The sequence below is a fragment of the Sminthopsis crassicaudata genome, chromosome 1, assembly GCF_048593235.1.
Source record: "Sminthopsis crassicaudata isolate SCR6 chromosome 1, ASM4859323v1, whole genome shotgun sequence".
Lineage (NCBI taxonomy): Eukaryota > Metazoa > Chordata > Mammalia > Dasyuromorphia > Dasyuridae > Sminthopsis > Sminthopsis crassicaudata.
Window position 1 is genome coordinate 76,890,510 of NC_133617.1, and position 21,959 is coordinate 76,912,468.

At 36.9% G+C, this 21,959-nt stretch overlaps 1 protein-coding gene across 5 annotated transcripts in view; it reads left to right on the forward strand.

The window, feature by feature from the left end:
* LOC141539895 (alanine aminotransferase 1-like) overlaps positions 1-21,959 on the forward strand; it is a 137,254-nt gene that overhangs the window by 83,184 nt on the left and 32,111 nt on the right. For all 5 annotated transcript variants that reach the window (XM_074263322.1, XM_074263316.1, XM_074263302.1 and 2 more), the window contains exons 3-4: positions 13,408-13,478; positions 13,686-13,831. In XM_074263322.1, the coding sequence (XP_074119423.1) occupies positions 13,408-13,478; positions 13,686-13,831 (217 nt within the window). The remainder of the gene's footprint in view (positions 1-13,407; positions 13,479-13,685; positions 13,832-21,959) is intronic.

Sequence of the window (21,959 nt, forward strand, 5' to 3'; positions counted from 1 at the left end):
TGTTTGTTTATTTGTTTATTTATTTATTTGTTTTTATTCATTTTTCCAAATAATCCCCTTCCTCCCTCCACTCCCTCCCCCCCCATGACAGGTAATCCCATACATTTTACATGTGTTACAATATAACCTAGATACAATATATGTGTGTAAATACAATTTTCTTGTTGCACATTAATTATTAGCTTCCAAAGGCATAAGTAACCTGGGTAGATAGACAGTAGTGCTAACAATTTACATTCACTTCCCAGTGTTCCTTCTCTGGGTGTAGTTATTTCTGTCCATCATTGATCAACTGGAAGTGAGTTAGATCTTCTTTATGTTGAAGATTTCCACTTCCATCAGAATACATCCTCATACAGTATTGTTGTTGAAGTGTATAGTGATCTTCTGGTTCTGCTCATTTCACTCAGCATCAGTTGATTTAAGTCTCTCCAAGCCTCTCTGTATTCCTCCTGCTGGTCATTTCTTACAGAGCAATAATATTCCATAACCTTCATATACTACAATTTACCCAACCATTCTCCAATTGATGGACATCCATTCAACTTCCAGTTTCTAGCTACAACAAAAAGAGCTGCCAAAAACATTTTAACACATAGAGGTCCCTTTCCACTCTTTAGTATTTTTTTGGGATATAAGCCCAGTAGTAGCACTGCTGGATCAAAGGGTATGCACAGTTTGATAACTTTTTGGGCATAGTTCCAAATTGCTCTCCAGAATGGCTGGATTCTTTTTTTTTTTTTTTTTTTTTTTAAATTTTTTATTTTATTTTATAATTATAACATTTTTTGACAGTACATATGCATGGGTAATTTTTTACAACATTATCCCTTGCACTTACTTCTATTCAGATTTTTTCCCTTCCTCCCCCAACCCCCTCCCCCAGATGGCAAGCAGTCTTATATATGTTAAATATATTACAGTATATTCTAGATACAATATATGTGTGTAGAACCGAATTTTTTGTTGCACAGGAAGATTTGGATTCAGAAGGTAAAAATAACAGTTTACATTCATTTCCCAGTGTTCCTTTTCTGGATGTAGCTGGTTCTGTCCATCATTAATCAATTGGAATTGGATTAGCTCTTCTCTATGTTGAAGAAATCCACTTCCATCAGCATACATCCTCATACAGTATCATTGTTGAAGTGTATAAAGATCTTCTGGTTCTGCTCGTTTCACTCAGCATCAGTTGATGTAAGTCTCTCCAAGCCTCTCTGTATTTCTCCTGTTGGTCATTTCTTATAGAACAATAATATTCCATAACATTCATATACCATAGTTTACCCAACCATTCTCCAATTGATGGGCATCCATTCATTTTCCAGTTTCTAGCCACTACAAAAAGGGCTGCCACAAACATTTTGGCACATACAGGACCCTTTCCCTTCTCTAGTAGTTCCTTGGGGTATAAGCCCAGTAGTAGTATGGCTGGGTCAAAGGGTATGCACATTTTGATAACTTTTTGGGCATAATTCCAGATTGCTCTCCAGAATGGTTGGATTCTTTCACAACTCCACCAACAATATGGCTGGAGTCTTTCACAACTCCACCAACAATGTATCAGTGTCCCAGTTTTCCCACATCCCCTCCAACATTCATCATTATTTGTTCCTGTCATCTTAGCCAATCTGACAGGTGTGTAGTGGTATCTCAGAGTTATCTTAATTTGCATTTCTCTGATCAGTAGTGATTTGGAACACTCTTTCATATGAGTGGAAATAGTTTCAGTTTCATCATCTGAAAATTGTCTGTTCATATCCTTTGACCATTTATCAATTGGAGAATATCTTGATTTCTTATAAATTAGAGTCAGTTCTCTATATATTTTGGAAATGAGGCCTTTATCAGAACCTTTAAGTGTAAAAATATTTTCCCAATTTGTTACTTCCTTTCTAATCTTGTTTGCATTAGTTTTGTTTGTACAAAGGCTTTTTAATTTGATGTAATCAAAATTTTCTATTTTGTTATAAATAATGGTCTCTAGTTCTTTGGTCACAAATTCCTTCCTCCTCTACAAGTCTGAAAGATAAATTATCCTATGTTCCTCTAATTTATTTATGATCTCATTCTTTATGCCTAAATCATGGACCCATTTTGATCTTATCTTCGTATGTGGTGTTAAGTGTGGGTCCATGCCTAGTTTCTGCCATACTAATTTCCAGTTTTCCCAGCAGTTTTTGTCAAATAATGAATTCTTATCCCAAAAGTTGGGATCTTTGGGTTTGTCAAACACTAGATGGCTATAATTATTGACTATTATGTCTTGTGAACCTAACCTATTCTACTGATCAACTAATCTATTTCTTAGCCAATACCAAATGGTTTTGGTGATTGCTGCTTTATGATATAGTTTTAGATCAGGTACAGCTAGGCCACCTTCATTTGATTTTCAGAAAAATACTTGTTAACTAAAAAAAAAAATGAAAAAGGGAAAAAGAAATTGCAAAGCTCTTAAAAAATTTGTTTTCAATATTACATTTAATGGAGGATGTTATTATGGCATTGATACATGAAGTACCACTGCCTCTAAAGAATTAAAAACAAGTATTTGACAGGAAATAATAGAGAAGTATATGGAAAGTGTGAGGAGATTACAACACACCAACAACAAGAAAGAACCCTGAATAACAGGATTAAAGAATGTCATCAAGAAATTGTATCATAATAAAAAAGGTGAACCAGTCATGTGGCAGTGGTATGGCATGACAAGTGGATAGCCAGAGTTTTCCAAAGTCAAGAGACAATGAAAAAAACCTCTAGTGCATAGGAATTTTTGAGCTTTTTTTGTGTCATGTACCCTCTTGGTGAAGTTTGTGGACCTATCTTCAGAACAATATTTTTATATTCATAAAACACATAAGATCATTAAGAAAACAAAGTAATGAAATAGAGTTATTAAAATATTTTAAAAACAAAGTCACAGATTCCAAGTTAAGAACTCTTGCTATAGTGCATTGGATGGACTTTGGCAGACTTTTGGGTAGGACGTGGTCAAGAGTCACATAGGCCTAAATGAATTGCAATCTTCATTAATGCAGGCAACTCCCAAATTGATGAAATCACGGTGCAGTTGAGAATTGAGAGTATCTGTGCCAGGCATTGTGCCAAGTGCTGGGGATACAAAAACAAATGAAATGGTCTCTGGTATCAAGGGGCTTAAAAATCTATCAGGTGTTGAGTGAAATGAGCAGAACCAGGAGATCATTATACACTTCAACAACAATACTGTATGAGGATGTATTCTGATGGAAGTGGATATCTTCAACAAAAGAGAAGATCTAATTCAGTTCCAATTGATCAATGATGGACAGAATCAGCCACACCCAGAAAAGGAACACTGGGAAATGAATGTGTACTACTTGCATTTTTGTTTTTCTTCCCAGGTTATTTTTACCTTCTGAATCCAATTCTTCCTGTGCAATAAGAAATTCGGTTCTGCACACATATATTGTATCTAGGATATACTATGATATATTTAACATGTATAAGACTGCCTACCATCTAGGGGAGGGGGTGGAGGGAAGGAGGGGAAAATTTGGAACAGAAGTGAGTGCAAGGGATAATGTTGTAAAAACTTACCCATGCATATGTACTATCAAAAAAAAAGTTATAATTATAAAATTAATTTTTAAAAAATATATCAGGAGAGGTAACCTGTTCACATATAAGTATTACAGTAAACAAAATAAATGCAAGGTAATTCAGGGATGGGAGCATGAGGAGGCAATAGTAGCTCATTGGAATCAAGAAAGGCTTCAGGAGAAGGTAGTATTTGGCCAGATAATGATGGTGCACATCTGAAATCCTTATTACATAGGGAGGCAGAGAGGCTGGAAGACAGCAGTTCTGATCTGTAATGGGCTAAGAAAATCAAGTATCCCTCAAACCCAGGTTAGAAACAGACTTGGTCAAACCTCCCATTATGATCAGAATGAAACTGGACCTATGGATAGCTCTTGTCTTTCCAGTCTAGGTGAGAGAGATAGATCTAATTTTTAAAGAAGAAGAAACAGACTTGAACTCAGCTTTCAAGGGAACTAGGAGGAGGAGGCTGGTGGTGGTGGTGGTGAGGGTGGTGTAGGAATGGGGATAAGAAAGAAGAGCATCCCAGACATGGAGAAAAGGAAAGGAGGATCTTGTATGAAGAACAGAGGTTAGTTCATTTCTCTCTATTATAAAGAATGAGATTCTAAGGTTTAAACTTAACATACTAGAAAGGCCCCTTTTTCTTCCTATTTCAACCTTAGCCCCCTGACATCACCCCAATTATACTACCTATCAAGTATCTGTTTCCCTATGAGGAAGGCCTGTATCTCCCTGCTCTGTTAAGAGATAAAATGATAGATGTATTGATTTAAATTTAAGTAATCGCCACTTCTGGAGTGAGCTTTTGAAAATAACAGACATTCCGGTACAGACAGTATCCACCCATTATTAGAACAGATTGTGTGTTTTGCCACACATAGGTTAGAACCCAAGTTTGGAGGGATTTGAATAAGGTTATGCTGTAGGAAGCATTTGAGTTCCCACAGACTTGTGCAAAGTAGTTAAATAGGAAAGTGAATCTAGGCCTACATAGGGTGGAGAGGAATCATAGATTCTTCACATATTTGCATATTAGGGCTTATCTAATGTTCTCTTCACAACACCCTTCTAAGCTAGGTACTAAGTACAAATATGAACAAATATTTGACATCAGAGGAGAGTGAGTTAAAGTGATCTGAAAGTCTTTTAAAATTTAAAAAAATTTTTTTATTATAGTTTTTTATTTATAAGATATATGCATGGGTAATTTTTCAGCATTGACAATTACAAAATCTTTTGTTCCAACTTTTCCCTTCCTTCCCCCCATTCCTTCTCCCAGATGGCAGGTTGACCAATACATGTTAAATATATTAAAGTTAAATACAATATATATATATATATATATATATATACATGTCCATAGTTATTTTGATGTACAAAAAGAATCGGACTTTGAAAAAGAATACAATTAGCCTGTGAAGGAAATCAAAAATGTAGGGATTGGGAATTCTATGTAGTCATCATAGTCATCTCCCAGAGTTCTTTCACTGGGTATAGCTGGTTCAATTCATTCCTGCTCTATAGGAACTGATTTGGTTCATCTCATTGTTGAAGAGCCAAGTCCATCAGAATACATACATCCTCATACAATATTGTTGTTGAAGTATATAATGATCTCCTGTCCTGCTCACTTCTCTCAGCATCAGTTCATGTAAGTCTCTCCAGGCCTCTCTGAAATCATCCTGCTGGACATTTCTTACAGAACAGTAATATTCCATAACATTCATATACCACAATTTATTCAGCCATTCTCCAATTGATGGCATCCACTCAGTTTCCAGTTTCTGGCCACTACAAAGAGGGCTGCCACAAACATTCTTGCACATAGAGGTCCCTTTCCCTTCTTTAAAATCTCTTTAGGATATAAGTCCAGTAGTAGCACTGCTGGATTACAGCGTATGTTCAGTTTGATAATTTTCTGAGCATAGTTCCAAATTGCTCTCCAGAGTGGCTGGATGTATTCACAATTCCACCAACAATGTGTGATCAGAATGTCTGAAGTCATTGTCTCTGAGAGAGAGAGCTGGTATGAGCCAGGGTTCAGTCAGGTGGTCTATTTCCAGCCCAGGACTCCTTTTTCTTTCTGAGGCCCATTTTGGTGAGACTGGGGAAAGAAACTCTGAACCTCTCTGTAAGAAAAGAAAAGGACTTCCTACCTCCTCTCTGCTCTCCTGTTTTGGCTAATGCTCTCATTTATCCTTTTTTTTCTAAGAAGTGTACTCTTTGGGGCCAGAGCTGCCCTGGGCTAACTTGGGATTGGGGTCTCCCTCAGTCCTCTAGCTTCCATTTCAGTGGCATAGTAGGACGGATCTTCACCATGAAACCAGAAAGACCTAAGTTCGGATTCTGACTTATATATTTACAAGCTCTGTAACTTTCAGAAAATCATTTCACTCCTATTTGCCTCAGTTTGTATATTTTTAAATGGAGATAAGAAAAGTACCTTCTTCTACCCCAGAGTTCTTATGGAAAACAAGTGAAATAATGCAAAAATCTGAAAGTAGTAGAAAAATGGTAGTCATTGTTGTTATTACTATTATATTTAATCTTTGCACCCCAAGGTGACTTGTCTCTGCCACCAAGGAGAGTCCCAAACTAGTTCCTAGTGAAGAATTAATAGGATACTATCCAAAACATTTTGTGTCTGGTTAGACCACATCCAGAGTATTGGGTTTAATTCTGGAATTCACATTTTAGGAAGAATACTCACAAGCTAGGGTCTATCCAGAGGAAGATGGCTATGATTGTTATGTGAGACTGGAGACCATGTCATCTGAGGATTGGTTGAAAGAACTAGGAATTGGTATAGAGAAGAGTTAATGGGGACATGATAGGTGTTTTTGTATTTAAAGGCAATTCATGTAGAAGAAGGAGTCAACTTTTTTTTCCTGTCCCCCTGGAAGTACATCTGGAAGCAAGGGGTGGAAGTTATAGAGAGACAGATTTCTGCTCCTTAGGAAATAGCAGATCCTTCTTTTTTATAAAGCAAGATGAAGATCTAAGACTAGTATAAAGAGAATCCCTGATTATGTATATATTGAACTTGATAAACTCCAAAATCCTTCCAGCTGAGATTCTATTAGAGCCTAAAGCAGTGTTTATTCTCCTGCTCCTTGTCCATCACAGAGTTCTTGCCATGCTATGTGTCATAGTCTGCCCTTTGCCTGATATTGATATCTTCCTGGGCACAGGTAACCCTGTTAGGTTAGACAGGGAGGTATGAATTGGCTTGGAAAATGGCCCTTCCCACTATTCTGTGCTGGCTCGATCTTTTGGTGTATACAGAGAATTGTAGGAGGGATTATGGGGTGTTGTAAGACAAGCCAGGGGAACTTTGGCGGTGGAGGAGAGGAGAGGTCGTGCAGATCCTGCGTCCATCCAATTTCACTTCTACCCCAAAGACCAAGAATAAAAACCAAAGAATTTTGCTTATCCTGACTCTGGCTGATTCTAAGGTATCCAGGGTGCTAACTCAGTCTTCACATCCTCCGCCTCCTTGGCCTTTAGCATATAATTCTTCCTGCTGCCTGAAGCCTAGGAAGCTGCCCATTTAATAAGCAAAGCCTTCTCATTACCTTATCATTCTTAATTGCTAGACTTGGCAATAGTTTAGTTTCCTGTCTGTCCTTGTTGCTCCATGGAGCCATGACTCTTCCCAGTAGTGCTGCTCAGTGCCAGGCCCAGTGATAAAAGTCTCCTTACCTCCCTAGGCAGGTGAACTGAAGTACTATACTGCACAAGGACAAGGAGTGGTTACGGTCATTGAAGCGCCTAGTGCCAATCCATTGTGAATTTAGATAGTTTTTCCCCAAGAGTATCAGGCCCCAACCTAATTACATAGGAATCTTGAGATTCCTGTATAAAATTTCTAACAGATTCATGGTCTGTTCCTAAAGTGACTGGATAGCACTTCCCCCAACCATCCACAAAACTACAAGGCTTGGTTTTCTCCTAGGATGAGGTACCAGGGACCGGCCATAAAGGATAGGAGAGACTTTTCTTATGGTAAAAAAGTATAGGAAAAAAAGTCAAGTGACTTCACACATTCTTGGGCCAGAGGACACAGAAACAAAAACTGTGGGAAAAGTTCACTGAATCTCAGAGTTGGGAAGGCTTCAGCCAAAATCTGTGGGAGGCAGTGTGGTATGGTGTTGGATTTGGAATCAAAGGCCCTGATTGCTACTTACTGTTTATGTGACCAAGAGCAAGGGAACCCTTCTGGGTCCTTAGTGTCTTCATCTGTAAAGTGAAAGGGTAGGATTAAATAATTTCTAAGGTCACTTCCAGCTCTAAATCTATGAACACAATTACTAAAGAAGCAGTCCCCTTTTCCATTAGACTTGCATATACCAAAGAGCTTCCCCACATCATAGCCTTAGAGCTCCTCCTGTTCTAGGGGGTGGACCCCTTTCTCCTTGGGGCATAGCACATGACAGCTCTTCAGATACTTGAAGGCAGCAATAATGTTCTCCCTAAGTTTTCTCTTTTCTAGGCTAAACAGCTCTAGTCTTTTGATCCAGGCCTCCTGAACATGGTTTTGAGGCCCCTTGCCAGCCACTTTCTGGATATTCTCCAGCTGAAGAATGTCCTTCTAAAGTGTGGCTTCTGGAATTAAATACATTATTTCAGTTGTGTTCTGATCAAGGCAGAGATTGTGCTTTATTAGTGTTCCCCAAGCGATATCAGGTTACCTTTTTTGGCCATCTTATCACATTGCTGACATTTAAAAGCACTAAGTCTGTGTGACTGTGGCCATATCCTTTCTGTTTCATGGCCTTGATACATTCCTTTGGATAACTAGGGAGCTTGATTTGGTAGCCTATAAAGGCTCTTCTAGTTGTCATCCTTTGTGATCTTGATGGCTAGAGCCCATGGTAATACTAAGCAACTATAATTCTAAAACAGTGGTCTCTGCAGGCAGGGGCTGTATCCTCCTGAGGGGATGGGATGGATCATGGCATGATTCCAACTGTTATGTAATCCAGCTAATTGAAGGACCAGAAGATAGTTCTGATCCCACCCTTCTTGAAATGGCTTGTCTTCAACACCACAGCATCTCTCTCACCCATTATCACGGAATACTCCCCCACTACAGCCTCTTTCACCTTCGACCTCCCAAAGTTAGCTGGGCACAGACATTAGTCTGTGGACTGGGCACAGTGCAGGCAGCCAGAGTAGATGCCCAAGCATACCTACCTGCTTCCCATCCCAACATCTCTACACTTGCTCCCTAGATTTGTTTCCTGGCTATAAGCAGATGGCTCTCAATGAGTGAGCTGTATTCTAGGAGAAAGCTTCTTAAACTGTGGATCATGACCACAAAGGAGTTTACTTTTATTAATGATAAATGTTTGATTTGTATACCTATTTCATGTATTTATATACCCAAAGTTGTATAAAAATTTGTTGGGCAAAAAGGGAGTGCAAGTGGGAAAAGTTTAAGAAGCCCTGATCTAGGACATTGGTAAGAATCTTCCTGTTCCCTTTGCTCCTCCCCCCTCCCTTTATTTTTCTTTGGCAAGAAAAAGGATGAATCACAGAATAAGTAGGCATGACTGGGTTGTGATCTGCATTGCAGATAATATCTTTTTTCCTACAAATCCAGGCCTCTTCCAAACTTATTACTAGAAAGAGCAACCATGATCCTTCTAGTTGCTTAGGTTCACAGTCTCTATCATTTTAGCCTCATGACTCATCATCTCCTTCACTTCACACATCTAACCAGTTGCTAAATATTGTTGATTTTATTTCCATAGCCTCTCTCATCCATCTCTCCTCTAGTCTCATAGTCACCACCCTAGTTCAGACTCTCATCATCTTTAACCTGGATTATTGTAATAGCCTCCTAATCCATTCTCTTATCCTCATTTCTTTGTTCAACACATTGCTGCTAAAGTAATTTTCCTAGAGACTCAAACTGTGAGTTACAATTCCATATGGATCATACAATTGAATATAGGAGTCGCAAAATTGCATTTTATTATTATTGTTTGTTTTATATACCTATTTTGTATATCTATATATCTGAGGTTATAAGTGGGAAAAGTTTAAGAAGCCCTGCAACAATGTTTTGATTCCAGGGTCAAATATAGTTTATTTTTATCTCATCATTTTTTATTTTAATTTTAATTTTTTGTAACAGACATAATTATTAGTACATATATAATTTAATAAATAAATTTGAACATATTGAGGTTGAGTGTTGAAAAACATTTTATTGTTTTTAAATTTTTTTAATTTAAAATTTTGTTTATTCTGAAAAACCAGAAATGAGAGGTAAATTGTTAGCTAAAGTATATCTGGACCTTAAAGATAGAAGCTAGTGGAGCACTAGGAATAGTGTGTTGGGCCTGGAGTTAGGAAGATTCATCTTCTTGAGTCCAAATCTGACTTAAGACACTTATTAGCTGTGTGTCCCTAGGCAAGTCACTTAAACCTATTTGTCTCAGTTTCCTCATCTGTAAAATGAACTGGAGAAGGAAATAGGAAATTATTTGAGTATTTTCCAAATGGGGTCAAGAAGAGTTGGACACAACTGAAATCATTAAACAACAGAAAAATGAAAGAGAATTTGGAAAATGTAGTCAGAGAGTCAAGAGGGAGAAGACAGTTTAAGTCAAAGAGGGAAATGAAACATCAAAGTGGCATAGTGAATAGAATACTAGAAGATCCCCAAAAGACCTGAGTTTGAATCATGTCTGCCCTCATTTTCCTTCTCTATAAAATGAGAAAAATAACAGCACCCATCAGAGTTGTTGTGAGTACCAAATAAGTTAACACACACTTTGAAACCTTTAAAGTGTTCTATAAATGCTAGCCATCATTTCCCCCTATCATTATTATTAAAGAGTAAACAAGTGTATGATACCCTTTAGCTGGATATAGTTTCCTTATCTCTTTTAGTGAAATCTATTTTTATTTTTGCTTGGCCTGAGATCAGGATCACTACCTGTTTGTCTGTCTGTTTTTTACTTCAGCTGAAGCATAATATATTCTGCTCCAGCCTTTTACCTTTACTCTGTATGTGTCTCTCTGTTTCAAACATGTTTCTTATAAACAACATACTTTCTTAGACAAATTTCTTAGACAAATTTCTATGACAAATTAAATATGGATGTTATTCCATAAAAGAGTAGACAACAGGAAATGGCCCTTGCTACTCAGATGACTAGTTCTTCTCTATTCTTCCCTTTTTGGACGATACCCTCAACCCTAATTGGGAAAGGGAAAAGGTATTCCTTACCATGTTTCTCTTGTGTTCAAAGAGTGGGAAATTTGGGGGTGCAAGTCAAAATGATGTATCCCTTATGCTTCCCAGCTCTCTTCAATCCTGGCCTGCTTTGCTCTCCACTCTGTCCTATCTTACCCTATTCAGGTCAACCTCAAGTATATATAAAGATAGTTTTCAACATTCATTTTTATAAAACTTTGTGTTTCATATTTTCCCCCCTCTCTCCCTTACTTCCTGCCTCCCCACAACAACAGACAATCTGATATATTCTTTTAAACATATTAACATATTTGTCATGTTGTACAAGAAAAATCAGATTGAAAGGGAAAAAAAAACATGAAAAAGAAAAAAAAAACAAGCAAATAACAACAAAAAAGGTGAAATTACTATGTATCAATACACATTCAGTCTCAGAGTTGTCTCTCTGGATGAGGATGGCATTTTCCATTCCAAGTCTATTGGAATTGCCTTGAATCATCTCACTGGTGAAAAGAGTCAGGTCCATCACAGTTGATCATCATAAAATCTTGTTGGTGTGTACAATATTCTCTTTGTTCTGCTCACTTCATTTAGTATCATTTCATTTAAGTCTTTCCAGGCTTTGCTGCAGTCAGCCTCTTCATCATTTCTTATCGAACAATAATATTTTGTTACATTCCCCAGCTGATGGGCATCTTCTCAATTTCTAGTTCTTTGCTACTATGAAAAGGGCTGCTGCAAAATTTTTGCACATGTATCTTTTATGATCTCTTTGGGATAGAGGCCTAATAGAGATACTGCTGGATCAAAAGATATTCACAGTTTGATAGCTTTTTGGCCATAATTCCAAATTGCTCTCCAGAATTGTTGGATCAGTTCACAATTCTACCAACAATGCTTTAGTGTTTCACTTTTCCCACATCCCCTCCAACATTTATCATTATTTTTTCCTGTCATCTTAGCCAGTCTGAGAAGTATGAAGTGATACCCCAGAGATGTCTTAATTTGCATTTCTCTAATCAGTAGTGATTTAGAGCATTTTTTTCATATGACTGTAATGTTTTCTCTAAAGTATAATGTTCTCTGGGAGCAGGTTTCTTGAGGAGCTTCTAGAGGCAGCCTTAGTTTCAGTTCAGTTCAGTAATCCCAAAGGCAGTCAGGAGTTAAAGTCCAAATCCTTTTATTGTGTCCTTCAAAGTCCTGAATCTTTTCCTGGGGCCAGTAGCTTTCTTAGAGGCCTATCTCTCTCCTTGGTTCCAAGAGCTCTCTCCAAATGTATCCAGCCAGCACAAAGTGGAAATTGGAATGACTGACTCCGCCTCCGAGAGTGGGATTGTGGGCTTCTATGTGCTTGGCCTTGAGAGCTTCTTACTTATATTTTTGCCCAACTTGTGAATCTCCTCAACTTGTGAATCTCCTTCTTATATATAGCACCTTGTTTCAAGTTCTGACCCATAACATATGACTAGAAATAGCTTTAATTTATTCATCTGAAAATTATCTGTTCATATTCTTTGATAATTTATCACTTGGAGAATGGCTTATATTCTTATAAATTTGAGTCAGTTCTGTTTAGAAATGAGGCCTTTATCAGAAATACTAGCTATTAAAAAAATTTTCCCCCCAGCTTTCTGGTTTTCTTTTTATTTTAGGTGTATTAGTTTTCTTTGTGCAAAAAATATAATCAAAATTATTCTAATTAGCTTATATTATTAGCCTTTATGTCTAAATTATGAACTCATTTGGACCTTATCCTAGTATATGGGGTGTGAAATGTTGGTCTATACTTAGTTTCTGCCATACTATTTTCCCATCAATTTTTGTCAAATATTTCTTATCTCAGAAGCGTGATTCTTTGGGTTTATCAAATGCTAGATTACTATAATCCTTGATTGTTGTATCTTTTGAACTTAGTCTATTCCGCTGATCCACTACTTTCTTTCTTAGCTAGTATCAAATAGTTTTACGACTGATGCTTTATCATATGGTTTTAAGTCTGGTATGGCTAGGCCACCTTCTTTTTCAGTTCATCTCTTTAAAGGAAATAGAGAATAAGCTGGTCCTCGGTATACCCTACATTTCATGCCAACATTCTACCAAGAGTTTAGGGTCACTACAACATCAGTGTTTTGCTGTCTGGAATTAGAGCCATAGCTAAGCAGGCTTTTTGGAAGGTTTGGAGCCCACTTCTTGCCTCCTTAACCAGAAAGTCAGTTCAAGGTAACTTGCCCAGAGGTATCATCAGAACAGGTAGATATAAGTGGGAAAGAAATCAAGCTTGTCCAGCCCTACTAAACTAACTTTTATTTAACCCACATGGACCTAAGTGATATGGTGGGAAAAAGCCTGGAAGGAAAGTTCCCTCATTTTCTTACTTCATGTCACTTCTGAGTCCTTCTCTTAACCTGATCTCATTTACCTCAGGGAGATGAGGAGTTTGGGGCTTTAGGGGAAGGACTGTATGTCTACCTCACCAGGAAGAGCTCTTAGGGAAGGGTCCAGTAGGTCTCCTCTATCCTTCCCCTGCCCCCCAAATTCAGGCAGATATAGGTACACTTGCAGCTGCTACCAGTCCTGGTCTCTAACTGTGTCCTGATTTCTCCTGGCAGTTCGGCAGTTCCTTCAGAATGGTGTGAGTCCCAATTTGTGCAACGAGGATGGCCTTACTGCCCTGCACCAGGTTAGTGTCCTAAGAGATTTTTGAAAGCCAGTGGGAATGCTGACCAAGGGTATAAAGTAACAGGTTTCTGGGGTGATGTGGGCTCACTAATGTCCCCGGGTGATAGATTAACAGTGAATGGCAAGGTGAACACACATCTGCCTGATCTCTGGGGTGAATTGGGAGCTAGAGGTTCCTGCCTCTGAGGTAATGCTCTGTGGTTTGCAGTGCTGCATTGATGACTACGGTGAGATGGTAGAGCAGCTTCTTGAGGCCGGGGCTGATGTGAATGCCTGTGACAGCGAACTCTGGACACCCTTGCATGCTGCTGCCACTTGTGGCCACCTCCACCTCGTGGAGCTACTGATTTCCAAGTATGTGGATGTGAGGTCAGGCCTCTAGCAGTGCTGTGCGCACAGTAGGCTGCTCACAGATTTTTTAACTTATGTTGAAGTGATGATCCAAGAGTAAGACTCAGTTGTGGATTAAAAAATGTGATTGCAACTGGCTAAGGCTGTATGGAATCTTGACCTTGCCACAGGGGAGAAAGCGTAATACTTCTGAGTCCTCTCTCAATAGGATTTGCTGCTCATATAACTCCGGAGATTGAGCAAAGAGCCCAGGCAAAGCTCGATCCACTATTTTTTCCCCTGAGGTAATTGGGGTTAAGTGACTTGCCCAGGGTCCCACAGCCAGGAAGTGTTGTGTCTGAGATCAGATTTGAACTCCTGACTTCGGGGATGGTGCTCTATTCACTGAGCCACCTAGATGCTCCTAAAGAGCATGTTAAGAATAATAATCACTGTTAAGAAAGCTGATGTTTCTTAGTAATTTAAGGTTTATAAAATGTTTTATTTGATCCTTCCAGTAACCCAGTAAGGACAAATAGCTCAGTCCTATGGAAACGTTAATCAGAGCCTAGTATTTAAAACATATTCTTAGGGTTGGAGTGTTCTTCAGAGGTTATCTAGTTAAATCCTGCTAATTCAAACCATGAGTTCTTGAGCCTAACAGAGTAAGGTAAGGAAGTCAATTCCCCTTTCCTAGGACTTGTGCCCAGATCTTATGGCTGCAAATCACATAGCTGTACATAGCTGATTACCTGGAGTCATGCATGATAATCAAAAGTTCAAACAAGGAAGAGCTTGACAGAACCAAACCTTAATACTAATATATTAGTTCTTCACTTGGTATTTGTGGATTAACGGGGATCATTGAGTAACTTTCAGAGAGTTCATCATCATCATAACTAGTAATTTTTGTAGTATTTTAAGGTTTGTAAAGTGCTTTAATAATATCTCATTTTATCTGTTTTATCATCTCAATTATGAACTTGAGTGATGTACAAATTGCATCTTATTTTCACTAATTTTTGGTTCATTTAATTTTGTTTACTTTGTAAAATGTGTATTTTATTTAATATTTTTTATTTTTAAATTTAAAAAAATTTCCCAATTACATGTAAAAACAATTTTTTACCTTTGTATTTTCAGTTTCTCTTTCTTCTCTTTCCTCCTCCCCTTGAGGCAAGCAATCTTATATAGGTCATACATATTCAGTCACGCAAAGCATACTTACATTTTGTCTCTGTTGAGAAAGAAAACCCCTACCCCTCAAAAAATAAAACAGCCCCCCCCCAAAAAAAAAAGGAAAGTAAAAAAAAAATTTTGTTTCAATCTATATTCAGACTGTATCAATTCTTTTTCTAGAAGTAGTATTTTTCATCATAATTTCTTTGGCATTATCGTCAATCAACATATTGTTGAGAATAGCTAAACAGTTAATCATCATACAATATTGCTATTACTATACATTCTCCTAGTTCTATTCACGTCACTTTGCATTGGTTCATATAAGTCTTCTCAGGCTTTTCTTTTCTTTTTTATTATTATTATAGCTTTTTATTTACAAAACATATGCATGGGTGATTTTCAACATTGACCCTTGCAAAATCTTCTGTTTTAACTTTTCCCCTCCTTGCCCCCCACCCTCCTCCCCTAGACAACAGGTAGTCCAATACATGTTAAATATGTTAAAGTATATGTTAAATACAATATATGTGTACATATTTATACACATTCTTGCTGCACAAGAAAAATCGGATCTAGAAAATCAGATCAGGTTGTAAAAATAACCTGAGAAGGAAAACAGAAATGCAAGCAGACAATGACAGAAAGAGTGGAAATGTTATATTGTGGTCCACACTCAATTCTCTTAATTCTCTCTCTGGGTGTAACTGGTTCTCTTCATTACTGAACAATTGGAACTGATTTGGATCTTCTCATTGTTGAAGAGAGCCACGTCCATCAGAATTGATCATCATATATTGTTGTTGAAATGTATAATTATCTCCTGTTTCTGCCCATTTCACTCAGCATCAGTTCATGTAAGTCTTTCCAAGCCTCTCTGTATTCATCCTGCTGGTCATTTCTTACAGAACAATAATATTCCATAATATTCATATACCACAATTTACCCAGCCATTCTCCAATTGATGGACATCCATTCAATTTCCAGGACTTGGTCAATTTTTATATAAGTACTAGATAACACTGAGGAAAAGGTATATTCTTTTCTCATATTCTCATATTATGAAACATTTTTCTCCAGAGGTTTATCATATCTAACTTTTCTAAAATTCTATTCATTTCCTTAACTCTTTTTTTGTTTATTTTGTAATTTATCTAGTTTTGAGAGGGGAAAGTTCGGATCTCTCAGTAGCATAGTTTTATTGTCTTATTTCCTTCTTATATTCCTCCTTTAAGAATTTGATGCATATATGTTTAATATTGATATTACTCCATAGGCTTTTAGCAGGATGTGGTTTCCTTATTTCTTTAGTTCTTTTTTTTTTTTCCACTTTTGCTTTGTCTGAGATCATGATTAAAATATGTGCTTTTTTTTTACTTCACTTCAAACAACAAGTGATCTGCTCTAAATACTTACCTTTATTTGGTGTGTTTCTTCTCTAAGTGTATTTCTTTTAAACAACATATAATGGGTGGAGTTTGTCCAATTTATGTTCACAGTTATGATTATTAGTTGTATTTTTTCCTCCTATTTTTGCCCTTGTTTATCCTTCTCTCTTTCATTGTCTCTTTCTTTCCCTTCCTCCCTCCCCTCCTTCATTTTGTTCCTTCTCAAAAGTCAGTCTTATTTTGCTTCTGAGTAGCATCTTTCTTAATCTGCCTTCACTTCCATCAGCAGACACCCCTCCCCCCTTCTCTTATTCTCCTCTTTTCCTACTTCCCTATAGGACATGTTAGATTTCTATACCCAACTGAGTGTGTATGTTACGCTTTTTTTGGAGAAATTTTGATGAGAGTAATGTTCAAGTATTGTCTGCCATATCCTATCTTCCCTTCCACTGTAAAAGTTCCTCCTTTTCCTTCCTCTTTTATGTGAGATAATTTATCCTATTCTTCCTTTCCTTTCTCAATTTATCCTTCTTTCTTATTCCTTTTGTATTTTTTTGAAATCATCCCGTTAACAATAATACATTGTTGGTGGAATTGTTTGGAATTGTTGTGGAATTGCAAAAATGTTTGTGACAGCCCTCTTTGTAGTGGCTAGAAACTGGAAATTTAGTGGATGCCCATCAGCTGGAAAATGGCTGAATATGATATTGGCTCATATGATATATGAATGTTATGGGATATTATTGTTCTATAAGAAACAATCATCAGGATGATTTCAAAGAGGCTTGGAGAGACTTAGATGAACTGAAGCTAAGTGAAGTGAGTAAAACCAAGAGAACATTGTACATGGCAACAAGATTAAAGGATGATCAGTTATGATGGACGTGGCTCTTTCCAACAATGAGATGATTGAGGCCAGTTCCAAAGATCTTGTGATGAAGAGTCATCTACACTCAGAGAGAGAACTGTGGGAACTGAGTGTGATTCATAACATAGCATTTTCATTCTTCATGTTGTTCGCTTGCATTTTGTTTTCTTACTCATTTTCTTTCCTTTTTGATCTGATTTTCCTTATGCAGCAAGATAATTGTATAAAAATGTTTACATGTATTGGATTTAACATATGTTTTAATATGTATAACATATATTGGATTGCTTGACATCTAGGAGAGTGAGTGGGGGGAAGAAGAGGAAAATTTGGAACACAAAGCTATGCAAGAGTCAATGTTGAAAAATTATCCATCCATATTTTTGTTTTGTTTTGTTTTTGCTGAGGCAATTGGGGTTAAGTGACTTACCCAGGATCACACAGCTAGGAAGTGTTAAGTTTCTGAGACCAGATTTATATTCAGGTCCTCCTGACTTCAGAACTGGTGTTCTATCTACTAGGCCACTTAGCTGCTCCTATGCATATGTTTTAAAAATAAAAAAATAAAAAATAAAATACTAAAAAAAAAAAAAATCCCAAAATCATCCCATCATAGTTAATTCAGTACCCATCCCCTCTTGCCATATACTCCTAACTTCCCTAATAATGATAAAGTTCTTAGGCATTACAAGAATCATCTTCCAATGTAATAATATTGCCAATTTAACCTTATTGAATCTCTTATGATTACTCTTTCCTGTTTACTTTTTTGTGTTTCTCTTTAGTTTTGTATTTAAAAGTCAGGTTTTCTATTCAGCTGTGGTCTTTTCATCAAAAATGCTCAAAAGTTCTGTATTTCATTAAATTTCCCTTTCCCCCTTAAGGATTATACTCAGTTTTTCAAAGTAGATGATTCTTGGTTGTAATCCTAGCTCCTCTGGCCTCCTGAATATCATATTTCAAACTCCCTCATCCTTTAATATAGAAGCAGTTAAATATTGTGTTATCCTGACTGTTGCTTCATAATATTTGTATTGTTTCTTTCTGGCTATTTGTAATATTTTCTTCTTGACCCAAAAGTAATTTGGCACTGATACTCTGGAAGTTTTCATTTTAGTATTTCTTTTAGCGAGGTGATTGGTAGATTCTTTAAATTTCTATTTTACTGTCTGGTTCTAGAATACGATGGCAGTTTTCCTTGATAAATTTTTGAAAGGTGATGTCTGGAGTTTTTTTTTGATCATAACTTTCAGGTAGTTTGATAATTCTAAAATTATCTTCTTTGATCTATTTTCTAGGTCATTTTCCCCCCCAAGGATATATTTCACATTTTATTCTATTTTTTTTTTTATTCTTTTGATTTTGTTTGTTTCTTGATGTTTTGTGGAATTATTGGCTTCCCCTTGCCTAATTCTAATTTTTAAGATATTATTTCCTTCATTTAGTGTTTGTATCTTCTTTTCCATTTGGCCAATTCTGCTTCTTTTTTTCTTTTTTCTGAGGCAATTGAGATTAAGTGACTTGCCCAGCAATTCTGATTTTTAAGGGATTCTTCCCTTTGAAATTTTTGTGCCTCTTTTACTATTTGGCCAATTGTGTTTTTTAAGGTATTATTTTTCTTCAGTATTTTTTCCTTTTTTTTTTTTTACCAAATTATTGACTAATTTTTCATCATTTTCTTGTATTACTCTCCTTTCTTTTCTCAAATTTTCCTGTATCTTTCTTACTTGATTTTTAAAATCTTTTTTCAGCTCTTTCAAGAATTTTATTTTATGTTATTTTTTGCACTGTGACCAATTCTCATTTTTCTGAGCTTTGCATGTAGGTATTTTGATTTTGTGGCTTGATCTTCCCTGTTATCATAGTAGCTTTCTTTGGTCAGGTTCTTTTAATGTTATTTGTTCATTTTCCCAACTTCTTGACTTTGAATTTTAAAGTTGGATCTGTGCTATTAGGATTGAGAGGACACCGTTCCAAGTTAAAGGTTTTTCATGCTATAATCTTAAAAGCTGCTTCTATGGAAATGTAAATGTTTGGGTTTTCCAAGATGGTATGCTTCAGGGACAGTTAGGAACACTGCTCTCCTGGCCTGTGTTCTGGTCTGTAAGTGGCTGTATGTACTCTTTTCATCCCCAAAACTGTTTTCAGCATCCCTGCTCCCCTGCATAATTAAATTTTACTTCTGCTCCTTTACCTGGGATGAGATCTAGAATCATGTATAGGTAATACAATAGAATCCCACCCTTATTGTAGGCAAAGAGTCCCCTGTAATTGCCTTCTGACCAGTTGTCTAAGCCCATTACTGTCTGAGATCTGGGAGGTTTCAAAGGCACCAGCACTACCACAAAAACAGCTGCTCCCAAGACCCAGTGCTGCTCAGGCACATCCTGCTCTGCACTGTGCTCCAGCCCTGATCATCACTCCCAGTGAGACAGACCTTTCCTGTCAACCTTAATTATTTCATCTAAACCTTTTGTTGGCTCTTGTCTTTCTAGAATTTGATTTGAGGCAATATTTTAAACTTATTTGGAGGGAAATTTAAGATAGGTCAGGGGATTTCCTGCCTCTACTCTGCCATCTTGACTCCACTCCCTTAATGTTTCTTAAAACATGATTTTAGGAATCCATAGGCTTCACCAGACTACCAAAGGGGTCCATGATACCTAAAAGATTAGGAACCTCTGTATTAAGATAAGAAAGTTCTTCTTTGATTCTGCCCCCTCCTTGTTCCTTATCTTTTCTTTAATTGGATAACATTCTAGATCAATTTGCTCATGTTCTAGACATAAGAAGTATAACTCCACTGCTAAGGCCTAAGTAAAAGTCTTTAGTGTCTTCCTCACCCTACTTCATCTATCTAGAGAGAAGACTTTAAGTTGTCTTGCTCCTGATTAGGGAGTCCATCTGCTCTAGAATACTCTAATGAGCAAGAAAAGAACAGAAGGCAAAAAAGTATTGTATGGTTGTAAGGCCCTCACTCCTGAAATTTCTTAGTAGTAGGACCCAAATCAAGTCACTTCATCTCTGTGAGATCCCATGTACTCTTCTGTCAAAGAAGTATTAAGAATAGATAATTGTTGTAGTTCTTTATAGCTTTCCCATTCTGAGGGAATTGTTAAGTATAAATCCTATTATTTTTTCCATCCCTGAACATTTTGGTTTCTTTTTGCTGTTCTGAAAGTTCCCATGGCTGTGAATTGCAGGTACTCTAATTTTTACCTGTGATTCATTTCTTTTTGTCTGGGATAGTTTGTCTGAACTATTCATTAGTGATCCTGAGCTCTCATCTTTACCTAGTCTTCTCAGTAAGTTGACAGATCTTGAATGAGCTGGAGTCCTATCTTTCATTAATACCTTTTAATCATTGCTTCATCTATTTTCAACTTATCCTCCTGACACAAATGTTCCTGTTTTTGGTCTGAAAGGTGGCCTTAAGTTTCTTAATTCTTTGTTCCTTTCCCAGGATGACTGATAGGTCCAGAGATCGATAATTGCTTTAGAAACAGTTGGGTAAGATAGCCCTGCTGTGCTGGGACATCTGGTTCCAGAAAAGACAAGGAAACAGATTTCAGAAAGATTCTTAAGTCAGACTTTTCTAACCTTAGTAGTAGGTTTCTGTGTTGTGGTTACAGTATGGGGTACCAATAAAGGCAAGAGATCTGTTTGCCATATTGACTAGCTGTGTGACCTTGGACAAATAAATTACTACTTTGTGATTTTTTAATCTATAAAATTAAGATAAGAGTAGTTACATTGAAGCTTGAAGCTCTATATGAATGAGTCATGTTAAGGTTATCAACTCTTCATACTAAATTAGGTTCTCTGAAGAATTGTTCAGGTGCCTCCCTTTCACTTCCTCAGCAGGATCATCTCTAAAACTTTGCTTCTATCATGTCAAGATTTCTTCACGCAAAATAGCAGTAACAAATTATCTTTTAAAAATCTTTCTAAATGATTTCTCTGAATTCCTTCCTTGCTCTGGCTTTTTGTTATCTTAATTTCTACTCAGTGAAAATCTTTTTTCTCTGGCTTAGTCATTTAGGAATATGCTGAGCTGCCTGGAGACCAGAAAAAATATAGAAGGCCATGGAAGAAAAAGTTTTAAGTTAGCTAGCTAGCAAATGGTTTTATAAAGCATTTATTAAGCAATAATTGGCTAGGCATTATAGAGGAAGAGATGGGGATGATGGATGAAGTGAGGCAGCATAAGAGGCGGCAGTTAGGAAGAAAGATGAATAGTATTCAAGGATACCCAAAAATTAGGGAGAACAAAAAAAGAGATTGTTAAGAGTCTCAACATTGGAAGACTCCAATGGCCTGCTAGTCTCATTCATGTCTGAATAAGAATCCCTTCTACAGTATACTTACTGAGTGGTCAGTCCTTAAATAATAAGGAGGAACCTGTGGCTTCCTCGGTAGCTTTAATTGTAAGGTAACTTTTATTTATTGTAAATCTAAACTTACCTCTTTTGTTATATTTATTCAGTAGATAAGAAGGAGATTTCTGGTGATCTTTTAGAGAACAGGGATTAAAATGTTAACTTTATTTGGCTTAGCTCCAGAAGATAAGAGACTAAGAGCAATGATATAAATTTCAAAAAGACAAATTTCAATGGGAAGGAAAACTTCCTAATAGAGCTGCCCCCAGTCAGAAAAGACTGACCTGTGAAGTAATAAGTTCCCTATCAGTAGAGGTCTTGAAGACATGACTGAATG